The sequence below is a fragment of the Colletotrichum truncatum genome (genome assembly GCF_014235925.2).
Source record: "Colletotrichum truncatum strain CMES1059 chromosome Unknown Contig_0010, whole genome shotgun sequence".
NCBI lineage: Eukaryota > Fungi > Ascomycota > Sordariomycetes > Glomerellales > Glomerellaceae > Colletotrichum > Colletotrichum truncatum.
This window is the reverse complement of record NW_027222407.1, coordinates 3,053,485-3,072,695: the sequence shown is the minus strand read 5'-3', so window position 1 is coordinate 3,072,695 and position 19,211 is coordinate 3,053,485. Positions and strand designations below refer to the sequence as shown.

General features: G+C 48.6%; 5 protein-coding genes across 5 annotated transcripts; 3 read left to right on the top strand and 2 right to left on the bottom strand.

Moving 5' to 3' along the window:
* Positions 1 to 1,246: 1,246 nt before the first annotated feature.
* On the bottom strand, positions 1,247 to 2,230 carry CTRU02_214320 (uncharacterized protein; the record flags this gene model as incomplete). Its single annotated transcript, XM_036729632.1, has 1 exon — positions 1,247 to 2,230. One exon carries the CDS (start codon positions 2,228 to 2,230, stop codon positions 1,247 to 1,249), a length of 984 nt encoding a protein of 327 aa, XP_036578803.1.
* Positions 2,231 to 3,346: 1,116 nt separating this feature from the next.
* Positions 3,347 to 4,151, bottom strand: CTRU02_214319 (uncharacterized protein; the record flags this gene model as incomplete). The annotated part of the gene is made up of 2 exons (XM_070206226.1): positions 3,347 to 3,796; positions 3,846 to 4,151. 2 exons carry the CDS (start codon positions 4,149 to 4,151, stop codon positions 3,347 to 3,349), a joined length of 756 nt encoding a protein of 251 aa, XP_070060258.1.
* A 2,105-nt stretch (positions 4,152 to 6,256) lies between these two features.
* Positions 6,257 to 9,959, top strand: CTRU02_214318 (kinesin light chain; the record flags this gene model as incomplete). The annotated part of the gene is made up of 3 exons (XM_036729631.1): positions 6,257 to 7,649; positions 7,695 to 7,836; positions 7,886 to 9,959. 3 exons carry the CDS (start codon positions 6,257 to 6,259, stop codon positions 9,957 to 9,959), a joined length of 3,609 nt encoding a protein of 1,202 aa, XP_036578802.1.
* Positions 9,960 to 12,253: 2,294 nt separating this feature from the next.
* CTRU02_214317 (uncharacterized protein) lies at positions 12,254 to 14,017 on the top strand (the record flags this gene model as incomplete). Its single annotated transcript, XM_036729630.1, has 1 exon — positions 12,254 to 14,017. The coding sequence occupies one exon, from the start codon at positions 12,254 to 12,256 to the stop codon at positions 14,015 to 14,017; it is 1,764 nt and encodes a 587-aa protein (XP_036578801.1).
* A 2,126-nt stretch (positions 14,018 to 16,143) lies between these two features.
* On the top strand, positions 16,144 to 18,032 carry CTRU02_214316 (MFS alpha-glucoside transporter; the record flags this gene model as incomplete). The annotated part of the gene is made up of 5 exons (XM_036729629.1): positions 16,144 to 16,364; positions 16,470 to 16,890; positions 16,945 to 17,500; positions 17,588 to 17,840; positions 17,906 to 18,032. The coding sequence occupies 5 exons, from the start codon at positions 16,144 to 16,146 to the stop codon at positions 18,030 to 18,032; spliced, it is 1,578 nt and encodes a 525-aa protein (XP_036578800.1).
* Between the last annotated feature and the right edge of the window lie 1,179 nt (positions 18,033 to 19,211).

Genomic DNA, 19,211 nt, shown 5'->3' with positions numbered 1-19,211 from the left:
ATACGAAATATAGAATTCGCTTAAATTTGTAATAATTACATAGTAAAGATAAGAAGCTTAACTATCTATATAGGTAGTATATGCTTATCTCGTTTATGCATCCTAATTAGGCAATGTTTGAATTTTGACCCAGTGCGCCCTGCGGACTGCCGTACATTGTCCTCGACCCAAAGTTATTCACAACTTGGGTAGGCAGGTTGTATCTCAAGAGGAGACAATCCACTTGTCGTCGCATCGGTCGGACCTTTAGGACTCCACTGTGCTGGGGTTACTATTCGTATTAAGCAAGAGCTTGCCAAAAAAGTTTCGAAGGCCTGCTGACTCAACGACTAAAATGGTAAACCCCTTTTTATTCCTGCCGAATACGATTGCTTCGGTAAATAGGCAAAGCCAAGAAAGGCCTGAGCGAATGTCGCTCATATTCTCTGCGTCACTATGTGACAGGCTTTGGACAATGGTCGATAGTTGTGCTCGCCCCCTGCTTGACGAAGTTTAGCGTAAATTGTCACCTTACAAACATAAATGAGAATAGTAAGATATTGAAACAGGACTTAGGAGACTTGCCGAAGGAAGGGCTTGAGGGCGTATAAGGCCCACTAATGTGGAGGCACGGGGTGGCGAGCGAGAAGCAACATTGTACACACAGTATCATCATCTTCATCATCATTAGCAACATGCTTGTTTCTAGAAATTCAACAATTGTGAAGCCAATTCTCAAGGTTTTTCCTTCGTTGCTTTTTTTTTTTTCAGGTCTGCGAATGCTTATAGCTATCGATTTATACCATTTATTTGTCCCTGGGCCTGTGGTTGCACAATGGTAATTCACCACCTCCGGGCAGTTTTACCTCTTGATGTGGTGATACGCGTGTGTTGCGTGTTTAATTGCTTGTGAGCGGCCACTGGCTCAGCTATAATGATTTTAATAAGTAAGTAGCAGTTTATTCTTCTCTTCGGGAATGAGCTTATAACTAATTAGTGAATAAAACAAAATAACTCTACAAGAAGAAGAGTTTGCCTGTCTCTTAACAAAAACTAAACAATTGCATCTACTCGAGGACGGTCCCTAATTTGAGAGACTGCTGTTAGCGTCCTGGAAGCTGGGATGCTTCGCCAAAATGGTTGTTTGCCGCTAAGCCCACTGCACATGTACGTTCAGCGTGAAATTGAGATTTTTTTGAATGCGAGCTGACCCTTTCTGTTTTGTCTGCCTCGTTCATGACGTTATGTCAACCAATACTCAAATCGTTTACAAGGGAAAATGACCCCGAGTCTGAGATCCTCTTGCCGTGGAAAAATGGCTGGAGGACCCGCTGCCGTGATTCGACGAAGTGTCCGCAGAAGATGCCGACATGCCGGGGGGCACCTTCGGATCTATGTAGGTGAGAAGCTCCTTGGTGCAAGCAGCTGCAGTTGCGGCCGCATAGTGCTTCCAGTCTTCATTCTTGTGAGAGTCAGCATAGTCAGAGATGCCACGAATGACGATGCAGGGAAACTCTGACATCAGCCCTGCCGCCTCCATCTCGAAGCAGAGTATGTCGCCGACGTCGCGAATAATCTCGTCCCTCTTTAGGGTACTCTCTACTACCCGATCACCAGAAGCAATAAGTCCGTAGTGTATTTCGGGTCCCTCAAGCTCACGAGGCGTTCTATGAACGCGTTGTTGTTGATCACATGATTCACATATAGTATTTAAAGGGTCGTGAGAATAGCCTGGGTCGAATAGGATATCAAGGCTCCAAGATGGCCGCTGATAGACGGATAGGCGACGTCCCTTTTGCAACATGGCCGATAGGAACTTGTCGGCTTTGTTTTCGCTCCGACGGTGATCTGACCTCATTCTCACTACGGCGCTCCTCAACAGGGGCGGTGGCGGCGAGAGGAAGCCCTTGCGGACGAAACCTCCATCCGTCTCCTTCCCTAAGTCGTACTGGACGACGCCGCCATACTGCCCCTCGGGCATGCTTACTACCACGTCACCCAGGCGGATGTCGTGCTTTTTGCTAGGAACCCCTCCGCCAATGCCGACGAAAAACCACCAGCTGATGGATGGGAAGGTGCGGGCCATGTTTGTGGCGACGGTCGCTGCAGCGCCTTTTCCTTGACTCCCGGGGAGACACGCAAGCACTAAGTCATGGCCATGAAGCTCGCCAAGGACGTAAATGTTCGAATCACCTTCCTTTGTCGGCAGCCTGTCATGTTCCCGATCTAGCATATACCGGACGGCGCTCATTTCGAACTCAATGGCGCAAACCACAGCGACTGTGTAATTTTCGTAGGTCTTGCCAACAAGATATCTATGGTGGTGGACTCTAAGTCTCTCTTTAGTATGAAAAAATGACCACAAACATCAAGCTGCACCAAGTAAATTCTTACCCTGTGTCTTCCGGCACCGGTGCCTCACAAGGCATCGAAAGATTTTCTTGTTTGTGGGCAGCAGGATACACCGGGTAAGATCTCTCGTCGTTGGAAGAACCTTTGAGAGATGGCTTCATCGATGAAGAATGCAAACGTGCCTGGGCTACCCCAAGGGCAAGGTTGAATCTTTCCGCTATAGTCTCGTCCAAATTTCCAGAACCAAATGTTCCAAAATGCTCGACAGCGGCATTCTCGAGAGGGCAAATAACGCGACGGAAGAACTCCAAACGGATTGCTTGGTTGTTGTTACCCAAATGACTGAAAGTGGCCGGGTTCAGACAGGCGCGTATCACCTGACGGAAAAGAGGTGGAAAACAAAAGAACTCCGGCTGTTCAAAGACTTTCCAGGCTAGATAATAGATATTTTCTCCTGCGTAAATTTTCTTTCTTTTCAAAAAACACTCTAGGCTCTCTCCAAGAAAGATCTCGAGAAGTATCGCTCCAAGCATGATAATGTGAGGGTGTGGGTACGGCACGCCGGGCTGCTTCCTGGTGTCCACCAACGTGCTGCTAAGAAAAGGCCGAAGTGGAACTTCAGATCCATCGTGGAAGAAAACGATATTTTCTCGCCTCCAAACAGTTTCTACCCGAGGCCCACCGTGGAGATAAAGTAACGCGTATGAAAGCAGGATAGCAAGGGCCCATTTGATGTTAATGTTCCAATCTTTTTCCTCGATCAAAAGTAGTGACCTTAGGTCAATCTGGCCCTGAAGGCTCTTTCGCTGCAATATGTTCTCTGTCGGACGCGAATGAGAAAGGGTCAGCATGTCTTGGATCAAGATCAGGTCCAGCCGATAATCATGTGTGTCGTGATTCTTTAAGAAATGGCAAATGCAATGTTTTTCTAACGATTGCGTTCTTCGTTCAGTTTCCAGAGTTAGTCAGCTGTTTAATCTTTTGACTTTAAATCAGGCTAGTGACCGGTGGCGGCTTACTCGACTCTTGATCCGGTGCTGATATCTAACTCATGCCATCTCATCAATGGACCGGTCTCGATATCCCGCCCTAGCAAGATGCAGAGGGATGTCAGGTTGGGCTTTTTGCCACGCCGTCGGTAAGTACCGAGCCTCAGTCTAAGGTCTCTCTCGGCACTACCATGGCAGGTGCATTGCGCTGCACTGAAGACTTTGTCCAGAAACTGACATGAGTCTTCGTCCGGTGCCTGTAAGTCTTTCGAGATCTTGAGGTTCTCAATTTCATCTGTCATGTGATTATCACGTTCAAACTCGTCTGTCAGCCGCTCCATGGTCAGCTGAAGGTTGTACCAACAGCTCACTGCGTTCGATAACGAAAAGCTAAGTCTCTCGACAAGGCTGTGGTCCCAAGGTGTCCGTTCCTTGATCATATCCTGAATTTGGTTTCGTCGTCGGTCTTGGTGCACCTGCCTGGACATGAGCTTGTAACTTGATTGTTGCTGCCATATTACGCACCGCGGCTTCATCTGTTTGGTCTGCCTTTTGAACAATGTTGAAGATGGTATCAAGACATTGGGTTAGCTTATTTATTGTTTCCATTGAATGTTCAATGTCGGTGCGACTTATTTGACTTAAACGTTGTTTGAGGATCCAAGATGAGGTCTCGATATTGCGCAAGTAGTCTGTCTTTTTGTCCCGCCGGTTGCACTTGGCCAACAGCTGCTTGCTAGTTCGAGACAGGGCGATAAGGGCAGATTTGATCCACTCCAACTCCTTTGAATTGGACTCATTTTCTGCTTGCTTACTCGATGCACTACCCATGTTGGCCGATGGAGAGATAAGCCCTGAGGAGTTTTAAAGCCTTAAGCTTGTGAATCTCAAGAATCTTTCGCTGTAGGGTTGACCTGCCTGATGATTATTTCCCACTCATGTGAAGAAGCTGACAAAGGAAACGGCTGGTGTGATAGACGGCACAGAGGAGTGACTTGCATAGCCCGGAGCGGGGTCCAGCTTGGTGCACCTGGCCATGCAATGCAATTGTTCAGCCTCACACATGTAGACGACCAACACTACGCAGTACATTTCCAGCGACATGCGGGGTTGTTAAGCATGCATGTCTTGGCTTGTCCACGTGTTCAGGCAAACGCCAAGAGTGAGCATGTAGGCCTATCACGAAGCCTCATCACCATGCTGATAAGGCTGTGGGTTGCACTGAACTGGGACGGAAAAACCTGAGACAGGCAAGCCCAGTTAGCAGATACTTTTAACTGGCATCGAGCCCCCTCCTTTTTAACATTTCAACACAGCCATTCTCAATCAACAGTGAACTTATCATGGCTCCAGTACGTGAGAGCGCCGAAATACGCGACCGCTCGCAGCGATGTTTCGAGCTTTTCACAGAGATATCTCGTACGACTGGGGACCAGGAAAGCCGCGCCGTAAATACCGTCAATGACAAATTTTCGCGATTTCGGCTTTGGGCATCCAACATTGGCGTCTTTGCAAATGACCAGTTATCCTTAGACTTTAGAGTGCGAGAAGCCGAGGAAGTTAAGGAACTGTTTATTTGCCAACTAGACACCATTGAATGCAGGCTTGTTCAACGTATGTCCCCCCGAAATCTACAGCTGGTCAGTCCCAAGCTAACAATAGCCGTGCCAGTGAGCGAGAAATTCTCTGGGGTACACAAAGATGACACGGCAGTATCTGGAGATGAATATGATGGTCATATGAAACGTTCTGACCCCACCAATGCTCAAGAGTGGAGTCTTGAAGAGTTACTGGTGTCCATCCACAGAAGCCTTGACTGGCTGCAACGACTTTCCAACTCGATTAGAAAAGCCAGCGCCATCAATCAAAACAAACGAGCCATGGATTTTAAAATCGAGAACTATGGAGAGGGTCAATTGTTAGAGACCGATGTAAGAGATTACTATAAGTCAAAAGTCCAGGAAATCAGCCCCGGACTCAAAGATGGCTGGATGATTGACAGATTGACGGAAACGATGGTTTTACGTCTGAAGCGCATTCTGTATCGGCGATCCCGTCAAATTGAATGGTCCTTTCCACAGGTCGAACTCCCTTCTTTAGAACAGCTTCCACTTCAACCATCACCACAGCAAGTCCAACAGCCCTCACTGTCGACTCGCCTTGTAGATACAGACAGCCTAAAGGCCATACCAGACAACACCAAAACCACAGCGCCCAAAAACAATCAAGCTACAACTTTAAACCAGTCAGCATTTAAACGTCAGCGAGTTTACGAAAAATCGGAGATCTCCAGATCAACATCGGCATCGACGAACCGCCGGTACCCACTCAGCATACCTCCCCCCCCGAATATTGCTATTAATAGCGAGTATTTCACTTGTCCTTACTGCTATTTGGTTTTGAAGAGTAACATTACTAAAGAAAAAGGAAAAGCCTGGAGGTGAGTGTGTAATAACACCTAAGTGAAGGTTAACAATGTGAAGTGCCAAGTCTGATATGCACCTAGGAAGCACGTCACGTTGGACCTAGAGCCGTACATCTGCATTTTCTCTAATTGCAAGAGTCCATTTGAAATTTACCCAACTAAAGCGGAATGGCTTTCACATATGAAGACTTCTCATCGCATGAGATGGCAATGCCTTGCTGTACAAGCAGGTCACGAACCATTCATATCTGAGACGGCCGAGGAATTCGAAGAACACATGATGACGACCCATGCAGGAGATTTCAAGAAAGACGATCTTTCTTTCATAACTAATATTAGTCACCAAGCTATATCGCCTACCATCGAATACTGTCCATTCTGCTTGAATTACGCTACGAGGTCGATCGATATTGAGGAACACGTTATCCACCATTTGCAAGACTTTGCTCTGCTCTCCATAGAAGTCCCTACATCCCTTCTCTCTATTCAGCCTGGGAGCCAAGGATCCGACATGTTTTTCACCGGTGATGATGACGAGCTAGACTCCAAGGCGTGCACTCGTTCTACAATCCGAGATTCCAGGTCAACATGGGAGTCTCCTCTCACATTCGATGACAACAATCGAAGTGGCGAAGAGGCACTGGGTGCTCGATTGGAAATTTACGACCATTTTGAGAGTATCAAAGAACAACATCAAGAGTTGCACGCATCGATCCTTTTGGAGCCTGGGTATAAGAGTCTCGCAGCCTTTGCTTGCAAATGGTACAACGTCCCAAGCATAGAAGATTTGATTCATTTTGTCACCGACTCGGATGGTGTATATGATACGAATTCCGCGTCTGACAAGACCACTCGACCCTGTCGCCAGGACTTCCAGATTGCGGTGATATGCGCTCTGCGCCTCGAATATGACGCCGTCGCCTTGGCTTTTGATGAATCTTGGGATGAAGACGAGCACGAGGTCGAGACTGCAATATGGGATTATAGCATGAAAAAGATTGGCCGGATCGGAAGCCACAACGTCGTCCTAGCGCTTCTTCCTCAAACGGGAAAGGCTAGCGTGGCTAGCGCAACAGTCGGTCTGCGACTTGTCTACCCCAAATTGAAGTTGGCCGTCTTGACTGGTATTTGCAGTGGAGTGCCCAGCCCAGGGACCAACAAGGAAATTCTTCTTGGGGACGTGATCATCAGCAAGAGCATCGTGCAATATGAAGGGGGTCAGTTCGCCCGGAATCACACTGTCGAAAATAACCTCGGCCGAACGAACAAAGTCACACGGTTTCTGCTCGCAACCTTTGAGACACACCTTGGGCTGAATGACCTCCAGCGCCGGACCGCCCAGATCCTGGCACAGATCCAGCAGAGGGCTAAAAGTAATGGACACCGCACTCTATACAACTGTCCTCCGGCGACAGAGGATAAACTGTTCGAACCAGTTTACCTACACAGGCACCGTGACCAACGGATGTGCTCCTGCAACGAGTCAGGTGCCTGCTCAAGCGCACGTATCACTTCCTGCGAGCAGCTCCAGTGTGATGTGGGACGTCTTGTTCCACGAGAGCGCCTCGAGAGGAAGATAAGCCAAGAGAAGGAGGGATATACCACCTTATTACAGGAGCCTCGTATATTCTTTGGCCATATAGGATCGGGCGAGGCTGTGATGAAGTCGGGCGAACAACGCGATAGGATCGCTGAAGAGCATAGTATCATAGCTTTCGAGATGGAAGGAGCGGGTGTGTCGGAAGAGATCCCATGTATCGTCATCAAGGCTGTTTGTGACTATGCAGATAGTCACATGAAAAAGAAATGGTATGCCTTCGCGGCTGCAGCAGCGGCCTCTACGATGAAGGCATTTCTTGAGCGCTACCCCCAAACAGATGCGCCATCAGCCGCCAGAACATGGTGTAAGTTACTGGGCCACACACTTGGGTTTCGCTAACAAGTCTTAGTCCTTGTCCCATACTCGGAGAATCCAGACTTTGTCGGTCGAGGCGATGTCCTTGAGACCATCAGGCAGCGTCTCAGACGTAGTCAAAGCCAGACCACCACACCGGGGTCGAGAGTAGCTGTTTACGGCCTCGGCGGTATTGGGTATAGTAAGCCGCCCCATCAAAGTGACCATCTCTAACTTCACGCACAGAAAGACACAAGCAGCGCTGGCGTACGTGTACTGGCTAAAAGATGCCCGTCCGGATGTGTCCGTGTTCTGGGTCCATGCCAGCAATGCGCAGCGGTTCCACCAGGCTTTTGCGTCCATCGCCAAAGAGTGCAATATTCCTGGATGTGACGACCCCAAAGCTGACCTGCTTATGCTTACCAAGAAATGGTTGGAGGACAAGGAGCGAAACCAGTGGCTGATGGTGGTCGACAATGCCGACGACACGCAGCTCTTCTTTCATGCAGGGCATGCGAGCGATGTATTGACTGGTACGACAGAAGCAGAAGGCAACTTGGGACGCTACATACCCGTGTGTGCTCACGGGTCGATTCTCATCACTACAAGAGATAAGCAACTCGGAGCCAGGCTCGCCTTGGGAAAGCCTCCAATTGAGATCAGCAGGATGGCCTACAATGAAGCAACCCAGCTGCTGCGCTTAATGCTTGACGACGACACAATTTCCACGGCGGAGACATCGCTCCTCTCGGCCAGGCTGGAGCATCTACCACTAGCACTCGCGCAGGCGGCATCATACATACAAGAAAATAGCATGTCGATCAACGATTACATCCGGATATTAGATGAGAGCAACACCGGCTTAGTTGATTGCTTGAGCGAGCCGTTCGAAGCTAGTGGAAGGGATTCAGAAACGTCTCATACACTCACGGCCACGTGGGTAATTTCGTTTGAACAGATTGAGCGGCAGCATCCCTTAGCCAGCGAGGTTCTGTCTTTAATCAGTCTTTTTGATTGCCAGGCTATCCCGAAAGACTTTGTGGTTGATTATTGCCGCCGAAGAAAGTCAAAAATGCCGGAGGCAAACCAAGCAGTAGAGCTGGTTAAGGCCTTCGGCATTCTGAAAGCGTTTTCCTTCGTCTCAGAAGTGGATAATCAGTCTGTGGACATGCACCGGCTAATACAGGTAGTTACACGGAAATGGCTGGTTAGTCGGGGTAGGATGTCTGAGTTTACGATGCAGGCGCTCCAGACAGTGTCATCTGCGTATCCCTTTGGGCAGCATGAGACTCGGGATTTGTGCCTACAGTACCTTCCGCATGCTAATGCTGTCCTTGAGAATGCTAGTGCTGATCTGGAAGACGGACAAGTAGCAAGGGCGTCTCTTTTGCATAATGTAGCAGGATACTTCTTTTATCGGGGACAGTGGAAGGATGCCGAGTTAAGCCAAGCCCAAGCAGTAAATATGCGCAAACAAGTGCTTGGAGATAAGCACCCCGACACGCTGAGCAGCATGGCCAATCTTGCGTCGACATACCGGAACCAAGGCCGGTGGAAGGACGCGGAAGAGCTTTTTGTGCGAGTGATGGAGACAAGAAAGAGAGTGCTGGGAGAGGATCACCCCGACACGCTGAGCAGCATGGCCAATCTTGCGTCGACATACCGAAACCAAGGCCGGTGGAAGGAGTCCGAGGAGCTAGAAGTACAAGTACTAGACACTAGTTCGACGGTACTTGGAGAGAATCATCCCAATACCTTAAGAAGTATGACCAGTCTTGCATTAACGTACCAAGATCAAGGCCGGTGGAAAGAGGCGGAAGAGCTATTTATGCAAGTGATAGATGCAAGTTCAGTAATACTTGGAGAGGAACACCCCGATATGTTGAGAACTAAGACCAGTCTTGCATCAACATACCAGATTCAAGGACGGTGGAAAGAAGCGGAAGAGCTGTTACTGCGAGTGGTGGAGACAAGTTCGGCGGTATTAGGAGAGGACCATCCCTCTACACTGAGCAGTATGGCTAATCTCGCCTCGACATACTCGAACCAAGGCCGGTGGAAGGACGCGGAAGAGCTTTTTGTGCGAGTGATGGAGACAAGAAAGAGAGTGCTGGGAGAGGATCACCCCGACACGTTGAGCAGCATGAACAATCTTGCAAACACCTGGAAGAGCCAAGGCCGCTCTGAAGACGCGGTACAACTAATGCGAGATTGTGTTCTCCGCCAACAAAAGTTGCTCGGCTCCCACCATCCGGATGCAGAATCATCCTTATCAACTCTGATGGAGTGGGAAGAAAGCAGCCAAGCCGAGACCAGCTGACTGTCGCGAGAACCACGTGGTGTGTGGAAAGACAAAATTTAACACATTGAAAACTTTCTTGCGAACAAACTAATGATCTATGATCCTTGATCTGATGTAGAATCATGCACCGCACACGAGAGACTTGCAGGTATGTCCTGAAGCTCTCCTGGGTTCTACGAATAGTATCAGAAACAACATGCCCTGCCATGCCACCTGTGTCCAACAGGGCTGGTGAAGACCTTGTGGAGGCCTTTATCCTAGTACTCATCATGGTCAGTCTGACTGGAATTAGTGACACTAGATCCGTCTCACGATCACAAGCATGCAGATCCGCGACAATGATACCCTACTTTGCTGTCTTCTCATCTTTCCTCACCTTTATCCCGCAGTATTGTTCTACGGCCCCTGTGGTTCGTTATTTCATCAAGTCTATTGTTGGACAAGCTTAGGGTAGCTGATATCTGCCCCCAAAACCATTAACGCTTGCGATGTATGTGACTTCTGGCCAGAAATCTCGAATCCACATCCTAGCGTCACCCTGGTCAGAAATAGAATCAACTCGCAGTCAGGATCGAAGCCGGGCAGCTTGCGACTCGGATATGTCTGCTGACTGTGGTGCAAAGCTTGTGCTACCGTGTTTGTGCCACCCCAGAGATCAACGTATTGTGGGTCTTCGTAATCTTCGAGGCTTTTGATTAACCGGCCAGCCCCTTAGCTTAACAGGTCCTCCTCCCACAAACCTGTTACTTTGGAGTGACAAGCCGTTTTAGCTGAAAACTTATGGCTTACCTTTAGACCAGAGCAAACGAGGGCTAGCAATTGGTTCGGATGTATGCCCCGTGAAATGACAGGATACCGGCAGTGTGGGTGGTGTTATGTGGTCACTTCGCATATGCTACCTATTGAAAATCGCACCTAAAGATTTATGGAGCCCGTGTCTGCTTCAGCTAGTATTCAGTTCAGCACCGACAAGAATTGTGAGTATATATACTTACTCGACCAGCTTGGTACAAGAAAGGGGTCAATTAGTGTTTCCTACATAGCCAACCGTGAACCTCTAACTGTGACTGTTCCTAATTACAGTTTGCTCGCCTTTCGGGACTATTACGATGGGTTTAAGCATGATCAATAATTGGCGCGGAATTTGAGTAAGTCGCAGTGATACAAGGGCTTACGCTTTCCTCTTTTGAAGTCGCGTATGATTGCCTTCTTTTGAGAAGGGCGCTTCTTTTACTACCTATTTCGGATAGCTGATATGCAACCACTTCCCACCGAAACCCCGAATCTGTTACTCTGTTGCCAATTTAGTGGCTGTACATTTTACTGGCTGGTACAAGTCTACATGGTTTGGAAAATTGGCCCCCTGAACTGACCAAAAGCTCCAATTAGGTGCATCAGGAGAGGCGGTGACAAGCAGCTCAGAGACATCCGAGTCATCAAGCTATAGGTTGATCTCGCTTAATGTCTCGCTTTGAGAAATCGCACCGGGACGTGGTCTAGCGCTCCAACCAGAGAGCAACGATGTGAAGCTTTAAGGATTGCCGACACTCGGGGGAGGTCGACCAGACACGCGATAATTCAATCAATTAAATTTGGTACTTATACGAACATTCTCTAACTGTACAACGGATTAGGCCTCGTGACGAACCTGACAGGTGTTCCCGAGGGCTGACATTTACTCCTCCACTAGAATTGGGTGTGGTTGGGATGTGGGCTGGCTGAGCCAGTATCGTCGATCTTCACATACTGTGCGAGGTGCCCAGGTAGCTGGAAATCATTCCCCATACCCCAGATATCCAAGAACGGATGTGGGGTAAGACCAAGTGTAGGTGACACTGCGGGTGATTCGTAAGAAAAGAATTATTTCAGAAACCCTACATTCCAAGTCAGGTTGTTCCTATCTGCCGAAATGTAAGACTTGCCAAGTTGGCCATGCCGTTGCAAATCTCTTCGTGAGATGTATATGTAGTGCTCCTGTCACATTTGAATCTCGCCGAAAGCGTTCAAACACCATGTCAACAACAACTAGCAGCCCATAATCAACACCGGCTTATTGGCAACTGCCAAAACCTTCCGGGCCCTTTTTTAATGAAGTGTATCATTCCATGCTCTTGAGGATGGCGAAATTTTCTACTTGGTTCCATCCACTGAGATCTCTACAGGTAGCCATTGACACTACTAGCAAAATGTTGGCTAGGTTAGTTTTCCCGGCGAACTGTAACATCTTCAACCCATGTCTTTCGTTTTACTTTGTTGATGACGAGGCTGAATAGACGATACTTCTTTCTAGTCGCTGGGCAAGCGGGTTGGTCATGCTGCTGATGGCCACACGAGGCATGTCTGCGGGCACAGCTTGTGTCTTACCCCCTTCTGGGCCTGCTCTCATCACCGCTGATTGCGTTGATGACAAATGGAACAATATTATCATTGATTCGCAGAGCGATGAGATTAGCCCAGCCGCTCATCGCAAGGTTGCTGGACACTTCGACAACACTACCACCCACGTCAACATATATCTCCCAACCAAAGCTCAGTGGAGAGGTCATTTCTTTCACTATGTCTACCCTACAGCGTCCGAAAATGCCGACAACGATACCCTTGGGTTTGCTCTTGACAGTGGTGCATACCTCATCCAAATTACTGGCACACTTGGCTACCGTGCTGATGCCGCAGCTGCAAAATTTTCTCGCCAGGTTGCTTCCAAGTATTATGGCATCACACTACACATCTACGGTTACTTGTTTGGTGGTAGCGGAGGATCTTATCAGACAATTGGCGGCATCGAGAATACGGAAGGGGTCTGGGATGGCGCTGTAGCATTCATTCAAGGCGTTCCGGAGTCCAACCCACCAACACTCTCTGTAAGAGCTCTGGTCTCCCATGTTCTCAAGCATAAAGCTTCATCAATAATCGATGCTGTCCGTCCGGGTGGAAGCAGTGACCCCTATGCCGGCCTCACTGCACTGCAGGCAGACGTCTTCCGTGAGGCAACATCATTGGGTGTACCAATCGAGTCTTGGGAGGATTGGAATTGGGTTGCTGGCACTCGAAGTTTACAACTGCTCAACCAAAGTTATCGCTCCGTTGACCCGTCCTACATTGACGATTTTTGGCTACTTCCCGGCTATGAGGGAACCGAACAATCCGAGTTGGGTGACTTTCTTCGCTCCGCTCTAGTAAACCACACGACAATGATTGAGCGATTCATCCCCGCTGAGCCTAGCTCTCCTGCCACCATCGTTTTAGCAGACCTGCCGGTAATATCCGACCCCTTGGGGTTGGACTTCAGAATCTACGACCAGGCGGGTTCTTTCCTTGGTTTATTATGGGGCAATCTCGATGTGGAGTCGAGAACAGTCAACCTGTACGATGCTAGCAATGAGACAACCGTGAGTGCGCTGGCACCAGGATTAGAAGTAATTTTGGACAACCGGCTCTACTTGGCCATGTCCCTGTACCACCGTCACCAGCTCCCATCGCGAAATGGCTTCTTCACCTTCGATCAGTTCCGCGACGCCTCGGGCAAGCCAATGTACACCCAGCGGGATGTTATTCTGGCCGAAAAGTTCGCAGAGTCTTCATCCGGCGGAGGAACTCATACTGGCAACATTAGCACAAAGTTGATTATCGTCGACAACCTTCTGGACTCTGACGCCTACCCTTGGCATGCAATCTGGTACCGGAAGCAAGTAGAAGACTCTCTCGGGAGTTCTTTCGATGACAACTACAGACTCTGGTTTAACGAACACGCAAATCATGATTACGATGTAACCGAGGTGTCCGGTCCGATAGGCACGCAAAGAGTCGCATTCAGAGGCACTATTCAGTATGCCTTGCGTGAGCTCGCTGACTGGGTACAAAATGGGGTTTTGCCTGCGAGCAACACCAACTATACACTGAGCGATTCCCAGGTGTCGGTTGCCGGGACAGCTGCAGAACGCCATGGCATCCAGCCAGTAGCCAAACTAATGGTCAATGGCGCTGAGAAGGCCGAAGTGGCAGTAGGCGAGGTAGTATCATTCAAGGTGCTTATCGAGATACCCATGGGTTCCAGCAAGATCGTGGCGGTCGAGTAGGATTTCCATGGCAACGGCGCATTCGCGTCTCACCCATTGCCCTCACTGGTGTCCAGCCTTGACCTTGAGCTAGGGATGAGTTACAATGAGACAGGAACGTATCTTCCCGTTATAAGAGTGGCATCTCAGCGTGAGGGCAATGCCTCTTCGCCTTATGCGAGAGCCATGAACCTTGGTCGAGCTCGCGTTTTGGTCAACTAGTCGATTGCAGTGATAGTAGATTGCACCTGTAGCCAAGTATTTTGCGAATCGAGGGTTTATAGTCAAGGTTCGATAACATACTCCCAGCGGCTGTATCTGAAATTGAAGGATGCGAACTCTGCGTTCCTTTGAATTGCTCGTTGAGCATAGAGCAGGAGACGAATAACAAAGAGGGTTGCTAGTAATTTTAGATAGGATATGCTGGATTTTGATTTTCTCTCTACTCTATTCATATCTTATGCGGCATTCCGGCCTTGATCTCCAGCAATACTGGACCAAAATGAAGCATCTTTTGATACCACCTGCCGTAGCTAGCCAGGCAGCACATAAAATTCGTCTCTGAAGGGTTTCGTGTTTCGGGAGCGTTAAATTTGAGTGCGCCAGCAGCATCATGGCGGCACCTCGCCAAACTTCGGGTCAAGCGAGTGGGGGGCGGCACTCGTGTCCTACCTAACTACACAAAAGAATCTGATGACCTAGCTTCAAAGCAGTCTGATCTGGACTCCTCCGAGTTTTGAGGAGCTCCTCACCGCCCTATCCCTCTGGATTAGCTCTTTATTATCCGGTACATTGCTGGCAGATACTCTCGGTTGGAGTCAAGCAGCTAGCCCCACTCTTGCTGGTGTGGTGGCGGCTCATCCTGAATCCAATACGATGAACGAAAATTCTATGATTGGTCGAGGTGGATAGCCCGACCAGTTCAGCCCCAGTATCACTCCAGGATCTATGCGATAACCCCAGGCCGATGTGGGGATACCAATGACGAGGTCAGTTGACATTGTGCACGAGTTTTTCACTCCGCCCCTCCCAATATCCGATGGCTTGCTGTAATGGCTTGACTGCTGCATTAAACTGGATGGGGCTTGGATATTTGGTCACTGTTGACAGAGTCATCTGGCTATGTGAACGATGGCAAGGTTTGGGCAAAGTCAATGGGAACACCATGATATTAAGACCTACTTGAGTTTATCAGCGTTGAATTAGCCAGGTTTTGGCACTACTCTTTTGATCTCCGTTTTCGAGCTGCCATGCGTATTCAGCTGGACTGAACTAGGCGCTTAATGAATGGTCACTTGTTGACTGTTCAATTCGGAGCGGTACCAAGCTCACACCATTCTCCGTACTGAACTATTTTGAATCGTCAAAACCGGTTTAATTTCCTTGTGCTATCGAAGGCGCTCCAATCTGCTAGGGCAAATAACTCCTAGCGTTGAATGGATAAGGAAGGATCACTAGTTCAAAAGTACAGTCAATCCCTCCAATGGCCTAATGCAAGGACAGAATGAAACAGCCCAGAAAAGGCAAGAATAAGCACGGTAACAAACCGTTGTCAGTGTCACAAGCAAGCTAAGAAATGTGTGGAAGTCGAAGAGGGTGAGTCGGATGAGTTTTGACCGAGCTGCAGTTCATCTGGGGGTCACAGTGTGGAAAGGAGAGACTAGCTTGCCAGTGGCGCATCTTTGGGCCTCCCCATCTGGGGTAATTGTGGGTGAGATTACCCCAGGTTCCCTTGGATACCAAGGGCGGGCGAGGTACAGCCAGTTAGGCTTCACATGTCTACCAACTTTGTTGAACCATGTACATAGACTTCTGGTACATCTATCTCTCATAAACTATTAGCGTACTAGAAGTCCTCGCAGGCTCTTGTAATACCTGACGGGTATAGTGAAAAAGGGTGGTTACTGATGTACTGAATCTGTTGCAAGGTAACAAGGCTCCTAAGTGGGAATTCGAGGCCTTGCCAAAAGCGAGGTCAGTTATCACTTTATTAAATATCTTGCTGGCTGCTTTCTTCCATAAAGTTAACGAATTCTTTTATTCTTAGCTCACTCTGCGACCCTGTGAGTTTATTGGCTTTGCATTGCATCTCTTCTACTCACATTCACGTCAATTAGGCCGAACATTGTGGTGACGACAACGCAAACATGGCCCTGGACGAAAAGACCGCAACTGAAGTCGTCGGGCACCAAGATGTCCTTGGCACGTCGATGACCAAAAATCTCAGCTCCGAGGCTGCAGCCACTGGTCAAGGTGTAAGCGGCTATGAAGATCTTTCCCTTTGGGCCACTGTGAAGAAGTTTAAGTTCAACTCTTTCATATGCTTCATAGTCGCTCTTAGTGCCGCTACCGATGGCTATCAGATTGGGTACGTAACTATAATCTCTACGCACCTGTCGCTAGAGCCTCTTTTACTCTTTTGCCGAGTTTAGAAGAGGCATGTAACATCTAGTTGTAATTAATATGATCATAGTATGGTTGGGAACATTATCGCCAACGCCGGCTTCGTGGAACAGTTCGGGACTGAGATTAACAGCCAAGGCCAAAAATATCTGGCCTCACCAGTTCTTAGCGGATTCAATGGCATTGGCTCCGCTGGCCAAATCATTGGCATGGTCACGCTTCCATTCCTGTCGGGTCGTTGGGGCAGAAAGTTTGCCATGTACTGGCTGTGGTTCCTCCTCGCCCTAAGCGTCGCCTTGGAGTGCATCGCCAAGAACTGGCAGGTATGGCTTGTGGCCAAACTTTTTGGGGGCATTGGGGTCGGATGCCTGCAGACTACCATTCCCACGTACATCTCTGAGGTGGCACCCACGCGGATCCGTGGCTCACTCCTCATGTGCTACAGTTTGTGGTGGCTCATCGGCCAGTTCTTCGCTCCCGTCGCCCTTCAAGTCCGATCGGAGCGTGCTCTCAATGACTACCTTATTCCAATCTACACTCAATAGTCTCAAATTGGTCTCATGATTATCATTTACCTCTTTGTACCCGAGTCACCCGCATGGTGTGTCTCGCAGGGCAAGGAGGAGCGCGCCAGGAAGGCCCTCCGTCAACTGCACTGGGATGTAAACGGTTATGACCTTGACCACCAGTACAACCTTCTAGTTCTTATCGTTGAGCATGAGAAAGAGGTCGCCGCCGAGCAGCGCCGCGAGAAATGGTACTCCATCTTCCGCGGACAAGATGGTCTCCGAACAGTCATTGCTATGTGGACCCTGCTTTCGCAACAGTTCATTGGTCTAGGCATCTTTTTCGCCTATGTCACCTATTTCTTTCAGCAGACCGGCATCCAAGATCCGTTCAAGATCACTTGCATAGTATCTGGCATCAACATATTTTTTAGCGTCATCGTAATCTACCTTGCGGATGTTGTTGGTCGACGTTTGTTGGCTTGTGGTGGCACCACTATTTGCTGGGTATGCACCGTGGTTGTCGGCATCCTAGGAGTCACCCCTGAGACCAATGCATCTCAGTATGTGTTGGTGTTGTTCACCGTTATTTGGAGTAAGTCCGAAATCTCCTGGTAACCCTTAGTTATTTCATTTTTGAATTTATTTGGCCTGGGGCTTCATGCTGACGACGTTACGTTAGATGTTGGTTTGGTCGCGAACGGTGCCACGGGCTGGGGCTTTATTGGAGAGATTTCGTCCCAGCGTCTTCGCCACTATACAGCTGGGTTTGCAGCCGCTTCTACCTGCGTTGTCGGTGTCGTGCTGGGCGTCCTCATTCCGTACATGATCAACGCCAATGATTGGAATTGGGGTCTGAAAACTTCGTGGTTCTTTGTCGGCCTTGGCCTACCGTTCACAGCAGCGATGTGGTTTCTCATTCCTGAGACGAAAGGGTAAGTTTCTCTCGTCTTCAGACCTTGAATCTTATGATTCCCAGCCCCTAATTGAATTCATTCAGACGGTCTGCGGCCGAGCTTGATGAGCTCTTCGAAAGAAAGATTAGGCCATGGAGATTCCATAAGACTGCCACGGTAACTCAGCGCATGGTCGAAACCAGTAAGGAGGCCAACCAGATGGTGGTTTGAGAAGCCAGAAGAATTAGGGTCACTCAGCTTTATGAAGACATCCACCTGTGGCTCGCTACCGCTACAAGATATCCGCTCAGTTCCGAACCAACTCTGAAGGATTCTGATATAGGCGTGTATTTGTAGTAAAACTTAGCGACAGTCTTGAGAATCAGTTTGTAGCAGAATGTCACGGGGTTGAAGGGGTTTGCAGGCTAACACAGGGGGACATAGGCTTGCGAGGGAGATATAAGGGATAGGATATTAGGAAATGGGTAAGTAGCAAAATATCTAACTATTAGTATATCTCCTATAAGTAAGAGCCTCAATCTATAAGAAATTTAGAAGGCTAACGATGAATGTAGTTATCTTGAGATACCTACCTGACCTCTTTACCCCATACAGTATAGCCTCTGACACAGAATTAGGCTTTAATCGTTTTAGTCATTGGCATCTGTGAGGATCTGATGTAGTCGTTTGTCGTTACCGTTCCTGAAGACTTAGCTCACGACATTTTAGTTAAATGTCCCAAAGACAAAATTAGTCTCCTCATTGTTAAGCTGACGCGTGACCTGGTAATTTACCGCTGGTGACGAGCCCGACCGACAAACAGTCGGGCTGTGTGATGTGAAGAGTTAAATTTGGGCATCTATAGCATCAGGCCATGTCGCGGATGAAAACGTTAAACTAAGAGCATTCGATGGGTAGTGTGAGTCCGTAAGAACAGATGGATACACATGTCTTCGTATTCCACAGCTAGTAAATCTGGCAGTGATCGCCCACCTATCGAGGCGCTTCCTCGATCAGTAGTCACCAAGATTTCAGTGGACAGGGTTGGTTGTCAAAGCCATAGCATGTTGGTGGCAACTACAAAGGTCGAATACAAATAAGGGCTGGTTGTTCGCATGAATTTGCGAGGCCTTTTGCATGTTCCAGTCGGCTCCCTGTACAACCCTGTGATATTCCTTTCGTACTCCATGGCTCCACGGTCAGGCTCTAACAAATCGAAGCCTTCAACTTATCATAGTGCACCATTCGCATTCTTCCTCTTCCGAACTGAAATAATTACAAAAGCATTTACGCGAATTTGCCATCAACTCATTTGCCCACATGACATTTCATGTTTCGAACTCAACTCCACTCGCATGCTCCTTGGACAGCACTGGCATGGTTTTTCGCGCATAGCTTTGCATTCCTGCT